A 7,865-nucleotide genomic window follows, 5' to 3' on the forward strand; every position below is an offset into this window, starting at 1 on the left:
CACTCACCAGAGGCACATGCAAGATCTTCTTAAGGTGTGGGATTTTAAAGAATATAATAATACCTCCCCTCTAGAACGACATTACTACTGCAGTGACTAAATAATACTACCATACTGTTATTGAATAACAGCGCTACCATGCTGGAGATAAATTGTCATGCTTTATAAGCCTGCATGACACCTTTAGGCTTCATTAACACGTTCAGTGTTTTGTTTTTTTACCCACAATTTAATCTGCATTTTTTTCTCTGCAATCCATGAAATTTGATCCGTAATATTATCCGTTCCTGTCCCCCCATATAGTCAGTTAAAAGACCCCCATATAGCCAGACATGTACTCCCATATTGCCAGCTGCAGAGCCCTTGCAGCCAGACATGTCCCCCATGTAGGACAATACATTACCCAGGTACCGCTTGTATGTTTCACACTGGGCACTGTAACCAGGTAACAAATTCTGGGACAGCACATGACAAGGTCATGTGATGCAGTGGTGATGTTTGGAGCCACATTTTTCCTGAACAACACGCACATGTGACCTGTGACCTGTGACATCTGCAATGCTTTCTGCGATCTGCACCCACACTAAGTTCAATGGGTCCTAAAGTAATCAGCGATCCTGGACAACTTTACGGAGCATGTGAATAAGGCCTTAGAGTATGTTCACACAACATTTTTGAGGCAAAGTATGGTCGTATAATTACGAATGTAAATATTGATTGTTATCATTATTATTAAGATATGGCCGTATTTTTGTTGCAAAAACTTTTTGTGAACATACCCCCAAGCTTTAAAAAATTATCGTTTTTTAAATTATGCTGTTAAATAATAGTACATTAAGTGAGAACAAAGGCCTGTTTTCCAGTTGAAGTCTGTAGAATTTATGTCTAAAAAAAATTGCAAAAAAGTAAGAAAATTAATTTGTTGCATCTCAAAATAAGTCCCAAAAACAGCTTTACAATCAGATCTAATGGCAAATCATCTACTATGTACAACAGTAGCTTAACAGGGACTGTCAGAAATTGTACTTAGTAATGCTTGCAATGTAAAGACTAACTTAATATTTTGTTATTTAATACGTCTGTTGTTAATAGTCATTTTGCTTTTGGAATTTCCTGAAATTTACAGAGTATGATTATTGGGTGTCAGTTTTCAGCAGGTGGCACCTACAGTACACCCAGGATTTCTATTACATATGCAGAGAAGGCACATTGATAAGTAGAATTACCAGTTAGAAGTCCAAGTCTCTGTTTTTTATTTGAACAATTAGAAGAGGAAGCACTTCTGATAACTACATTGTATATGTTGCTTCATGGAAAACCCCCTCCCACCACCACCACCACGGTAATGTTAACTGCTTTAACATTTTTTACTTACCTATAAAATATAGAAATGCCCATCGTGCAAATGCCATGATGAATATTCCAGCAGTGAAAGACACTATGCCAATCAGAATCAGAGTGACATCTTTAAACCACCTGGATAAAAAGAACACAGCTAAAAAGCTGGTAATAAATATCATGTAGCCGGCTGCATTAGCATAACCAATGTATTGAGGGCTGAAGTTAAGTGGTTTGTTCAGCAAAAATAAAGACAGTACATCGACAGATCCATCCACAGCAATATTGTACAATATGGCACTTGCAAAAAGAAGAGCAATAAAGCCTTGTGATGTTGTCTCAGGTGTGGAGCTCTTCATCTCAGGTGTGGATTCTTCACCTGTTTCTCCCAAAAGTTTTGAACTTTCAGTGGGTTGTGTAGAGGATTCATGTTCATGATCTACAAGTTCCGAGGTTTCATTCTGGGGCACTTTTAATACAAAAATAGAGTACACTAAACAGAGAAGGTAAAGTAAAAGGCTGCCTATTACTAGGGCTAAACCTTGGTGACTTGAAATGTTCACACTTACAAAAATATGTCCAGAAGCCAAACTACCAATAAAACCAGCTATCCCGTACACCAGCTCGATGGAGATGAGCTTCAGAGAGCGTTTCTTCTCAGAGGAACCTTCAGAAGCTAAGGCCATGACACCAGCCCAGTAGGTTGTGAACCATCCTGTTAAACCATTCAAGGCAGCAGACCCAAACATTACTTCTATAGGCCAGTCCAACAACATGACTGGCAACAAAAGACTCCGGGATAACAAGTACCCAAATAGTGGCACACATATAGTGACCTTCCTTCTCTGACGATCACCAATTTTTGCCAAAATATAAGCAGAAAGCAAAGGGGCTAATCCCAGGATAAAGTTGTGGATGATGTAGAAGTTTGATAGGGATCTCTGTAGTGCGTCGCTGTCAGAGGTATTTAGAGATGCAATAGACTTATTGTAGTAATTTTTTACCACAAAAAGAAGTGCCGGGTCATAGAAGGAGCTGGCTACCTGAGCTGCAGCAACTACTGGTTCAATCCAGGTCCTCATCTGTGCCATTGTACACACCATTATCACTCTTTCAGGCAGGGAACAAGACGATGGATGATGAGTATGGGAAATAGCTCACATATCCGAATCCTGACAATGTGCTAAGCTTCATCCATCTGTCTCACAGGGTCTGTTGTAGTGTTACAGCTTGTAATCTCTTTCATTGACTGAAAACAACCCTGCAGATCTTTTTGGAAAACTAACACATGCAAATCAACTGGCATAGAATAACAGTGACAAGCCAGCAGTAGATACTTCCTCATATCTACTGAGGTATTCATGTAGTGTGGGCGGGATGAAGCTTTGTTTGCACTTTTCAGAAGGGTTTAAGCAATACAGGAATGGCAGGCTGAGAAACCAAGGAAATTGTTCAACAAAATAACAGATTAACAAAATAACAGATTATGTTTGCAACTTGATACATAAGCTATCTTTACAAAAAATGTGATATATGTTAAATTACTTTCAAATGATATGAAAGATTATATTTGCAATTACTCCTCATGTATGGATATTTATATGTATATTTCTGTAATGTCTGATTTTTGTCTATGTATGTACCCCCAGAATTGTAAAGTGCTGTGGAAACTGTTGGCGCTATATAAATAAAATGTATTATTATTATTATTATTATTATTATTATTATTATTATTATATGCAGTACACTAATGTATAGATACGTTCACTATGGTTACAAGTAGTAAAAAAAAAAAAGATATGAAGATATAAATGCATGGAAACCACCCATTTAAGAGGAAACCTTCCTATTTGGATGACTTCTTTCTGTGACCAATTTTCCTTCCATTATATAGCCTTAGAAAACTCCCCTTCTGTAAGCAGACCAGTCCCTTCTTTAACCAAAGACCACTCTTCAGGGAAATCCACGCAAAAATACTATACATTGCAATTGTGTTCTGAATCATCTGAATACAGATTTACACTACACTGCTGTCAGGACTGTGTACTGGTGTTCCTCGGTTTGAGCTGTGCGGCCGAGAAGGCGCTGAGTTGGTGCATTCCAGAATCCTGTCTGAACACAGGTTTATTTTAGGTTTGTTCAGCCCCACCCGTCTTGCTTGCTGTGCCTTGGCAGCTTGAGGGTTAACGTGCTGCTGTGCAGGTGAGCTGTGTGGAGGATCAGGGGCCAGTCCAATCAGCTGCTGGACTCAGTTCCTGATCCTGTATAAATAGTAGATAAGCCCAGCATTCAGAGCTGGCTATTAGTTGTTACTAGTCCCAGCTCCCCTGCTCCTTTCCCAGCGTTCCCTGTCCTAATACCCTTGCTTTTGCTCTGCCCGTGTTCTGACCTCTTGCTTGACATTTGACTATCCGCTCTCTTTCTGATTTTGTACTGCGTTGTCCGTTTGGTTTTTGACTCCGTTAGCTGACTATCCTCCATTGTGTTTTTTTTGTCTGTCTACGTTTGTGTGTTCACCTACTCAGTGTAGGGACTGACTCCGTGGTTGTCCGCGACCGTTTAGGGTCGTCCGTGGCAAGTAGGTAGGGTCATTGGTTGGGGCAAGTTCAGGGCTCACTGTCTTGTCCGTGTCCGTGTTTTTTTTTGCAGTCACCTTTCATCATGGACGCCATGAAGGCTCTGGTTAACCAGATGCAAGGTCTGAACACGCTGGTTCAGAACCTTGCTGAGCGCGTCCAAGAGCAAGAGACTGCACCGCGACAGGTAACGATGACCACCCCTCTACGTCTAGAACCTCCTGTGCAGCTCCCTGAAAAGTTTAAGGGAGACAGGAGGAGTTTCCGAACATTTAGAGAGGGGTGCAAGTTGTATTTTCGTTTGCGCCCCCGCTCCTCTGGAGGCGAGGACCAAAGGGTGGGCATTATTATGTCCCTCTTGCAGGGTCCTCCTCAGGAGTGGGCTTTTTCATTGTCCACTGGATCCATGGAGTTGACCTCCGTGAATCAATTTTTTGCTGCCCTAGGGCTATTATATGATGACCCAGACCAGGCAGCAGTAGCAGAGTATCAGCTTACTTCTCTGAGACAGGGTAAGAGACCTGTAGAAGAATATTGTGCTGAGTTCCGGCAGTGGTGTGTACCATCCGGCTGGAACGATCCAGCTCTGCGTTGCCAGTTCCGGATGGGGTTGTCGGATCAGCTTAAAGATCTATTGGTAGTGTACCTTACCCTGGATACTTAAGAGGGGGCTATGACATTAGCCATACGGGTGGACAGGCGACTCAGAGACAGACGCAGAGAGAAAGACACCCCTGAATCTTCTAAAACCCTTTCTTCTTCAGTTTCTACTCCTAAGTTAAGTCCTTCTGTTCCCCGATTGCAAGATGAACCCATGCAACTCGGGGTTGCGGATGCCAAGATTAGACAGGCCTACCGCCTACAACATAATCTCTGCTTGTACTGTGGACAGGCCGGACACCGGGTGAGGGAATGTACCTCCAGAAGCACCTCCGGAAAAACTCCAGCGCCTGAGTGACGATCAAGGGGGTCACTCAGGTGCCCAGGTACCTCTTGAAAAGAAAAACAAATGAATGTTGCCTATTTCTTTGTTTTTGGGGGACAAATCTGTTTCTGGTTACGCTCATCTGGATTCGGGGGCCTCGGCCAACTTCATTAACTCTGCATTCTGGTCAGCTCTGGGAATATGCCCGCTTCAGCTTAGATGTCGTTGACTATTACTGGTGCTGATTTTACACCTCTGGCCCAGGGTAAAGTCAGGTACATTACTCCTTCTATGGAGGTGCAGGTTGGGTCAGTACACAAGGAGATTCTTGATTTTCTGGTCATGGATAACTTGTCTTCTGACATAATTTTGGGTTTGCCCTGGTTGGAACAACATAATCCTGTGTTTGATTGGTCCACTAAGGAGTTGATTAAATGGGGTCCTAAGTGTTCTTCTCACTGTATTGCATTGAATGTCACAGACTGTTCTGCTATGGAGGGAGAGATTCCTGAGTTTTTAGCTGACTTTGCCGATGTGTTTGATGAGAAATCTGTGGAAGTTCTGCCACCGCACCGTCCGTACGATTGTGCTATTGATTTGATTCCAGGGTCCAAGTATCCTAAGGGGAGAATTTTTAATTTGTCCAGACCCGAGAGGGAGGCCATGCGAGAATACATCCAGGATAGTCTTCGCAAAGGTCATATTCGTCCCTCTTGCTCTCCATTAGGTGCTGGTTTCTTTTTTGTAGGGAAGAAAGATGGTGGACTTAGACCCTGCATAGATTACCGTGAACTTAATAAGATCACCATTAAGAACCAGCACCCCCTTCCTCTTATTCCGGATCTGTTTAATCAGATTGTGGGTGCTCAGTGGTTCTCCAAGATTGAACTTCGTGGGGCCTACAATCTGATTCGAATAAGTGAAGGGGATGAATGGAAAACTGCCTTCAATACTCCTGAAGGGCATTTTGAATACCTAGTCATGCCCTTTGGGTTAAGTAACGGGCCGGCAGTTTTTCAGCACTTTGTAAATGATGTCTTTCGTAAATATCTTGGTCAGTACCTGGTAGTATACCTGGATGACATCTTAATTTTTTCACCAGATTTGTCCTCTCATGTTTGTCATGTCCGTATGGTATTGGAGTTACTCCGACAGAATCACCTCTACGCTAAATTGTCCAAGTGCCAGTTCAGGATCCAGAAAGTCTCTTTTCTTGGTTATATTATCACCCCTAACTCTTTTTGTATGCACCCCTTTAAAGTGACCGCTATTGAGAAATGGGAACGCCCAACTAATCTCAAGGCCCTGCAACGGTTTTTGGGGTTTGCCAATTACTATAGAAAATTTATTAAGGGGTTCTCTGTCATTGCTAAACCATTAACTGATTTGACCAGAAAAGGGGCAGATCTGGTGAACTGGAGCCCACAGGCATTTGGACAGTTGAAGAGGTGTTTCTCTGAAGCTCCAATCCTTATTCAGCCTGATCCTGAGCAACCATTTATCATTGAGGTGGATGCTTCGGAGGTAGGGGTTGGAGCAGTTCTCTCACAGGGTCCTGTGACACTGACTAACTTAAGCCCTGTAGCCTACTTTTCAAGAAAATTCTCTAAAACAGAGTGTAATTAAGACATCGGCAACACAGAACTACTAGCCATTAAGTGGGCCTTTGATGAATGGAGACATTTTCTTGAAGGGGCTAAGCATAAGATTAAGGTTTTGACTGACCATAAGAACCTATTATACCTGGACAAGGCTAAACGCCTTACCCCCGGCAAGCCAGGTGGGCAATTTTTCTTTACCCGGTTTAATTTTGAGATTACCTTTCGTCCTGGTTCTAAAAATGTCCGAGTTAATGCCCTGTCTCGCAGCTTTGATGTCAGCAGTGCCCCCAGGGAAGAACCTAAGACTATTTTAACACCAGGAGTGGTCATTGCCACTCTCCAACCTGAACTTGCAGCTCAGGTGGTAAACTCACAGTCCCTAGCACCCAGGAATACTCCAGATGGGAAACTCTTTGTACCTCCTAATCTTAGACTCAGGGTTCTTGAAGAGACCCATTGTTCTGTATTAGCAGGTCACCCGGGCATTGCTGGCACAAAGTATTTGCTCTCACGTTGTTATTGGTGGCCTACTTGGGCCAGAGATGTTAAACTGTTTGTTGAGGCCTGTGAGGTCTGTGCCAGGTCCAAGGTCCCTCGCAGATTACCCGAAGGTCTTCTACATCCTCTACCTTTACCTGAGAGACCTTGGACCCACCTTTCAATGGACTTCATCACTGACTTGCCGCCGTCAAAAGGAAAAAACTGTCATCTGGGTTGTTGTTGATAGATTCTCCAAAATGTGCCATCTCATTCCCCTTAAGAAACTCCCTAATGCACGTACTTAAGCATCTTTGTTTATCAATCATATTCTATGGCTACATGGGGTGCCAGAGAACATTGTGTCTGATAGAGGGGTGCAGTTTGTGTCTAAGTTCTGGAGGGAGTTCTGTGGTCGATTGGGCACTTCATTATCATTTTCATCTGCCTTTCACCCTCAGAGCAATGGGCAGACTGAAAGAGTGAACCAGTCATTGGAACAATTTCTCAGATGCTTTGGTTCTGGTGCCCAGGACAAATGGAGTATTTGTCCTTGGCGGAATTTGCCCTCAATAATAGGGAAAATCAATCTATCAAAATGTTTTCTGTAATTATGGTTTTCATCCAAGGTATTCATCTGCGCATGCTTCTGAATCTGTTAACCCGTCAGCTGAAAAGACCTATAGTAGACTGTGCACAGTCTGGGCTCAAGCTCTTGAGAGCTTGGTTAAAGCCCAAGAATCTTCTAAAAGACAAGCCAACAAAAGACGCATCTCTGGTCCAGAGTATTGTGTGGGTTACAAAGTGTGGCTTTCCACCAGAAACTTGAAGCTTAGGGTTCCGTCCGGAAAGCTAGCACCTAAATATATTGGTCCATATGCCATTACTGAAATCATTAACCCTGTTTCTTTCAGGTTACAACTGCCAAGAACCATGCGCATTCATAAT

The 7,865-nt window shown here is 42.8% G+C and overlaps 1 protein-coding gene across 1 annotated transcript; it reads right to left on the bottom strand.

Annotated features, from left to right (window-relative positions):
- Positions 1 to 1,066: 1,066 nt before the first annotated feature.
- On the bottom strand, positions 1,067 to 2,596 carry LOC138786517 (solute carrier family 46 member 2-like). The gene is made up of 2 exons (XM_069963499.1): positions 1,376 to 2,596; positions 1,067 to 1,113 (listed from the first exon to the last, which is right to left on the bottom strand). The coding sequence occupies exons 1-2, from the start codon at positions 2,439 to 2,441 to the stop codon at positions 1,067 to 1,069; spliced, it is 1,113 nt and encodes a 370-aa protein (XP_069819600.1). The 5' UTR covers positions 2,442 to 2,596.
- Positions 2,597 to 7,865: the final 5,269 nt, after the last annotated feature.

This window comes from Dendropsophus ebraccatus, chromosome 3, assembly GCF_027789765.1.
Source record: "Dendropsophus ebraccatus isolate aDenEbr1 chromosome 3, aDenEbr1.pat, whole genome shotgun sequence".
NCBI lineage: Eukaryota > Metazoa > Chordata > Amphibia > Anura > Hylidae > Dendropsophus > Dendropsophus ebraccatus.

Excerpts from the sequence above, each read along its gene's own strand:
- LOC138786517 (XM_069963499.1), bottom strand. The coding sequence starts at position 2,441 with ATGGTGTGTACAATGGCACAGATGAGGACCTGGATTGAACCAGTAGTT. Across the intron at positions 1,114-1,375 it reads GGCATTTCTATATTTTATAG|GAAATTCCAAAAGCAAAATG; the intron begins GTAAGTAAAAAA and ends TGTAAATTTCAG.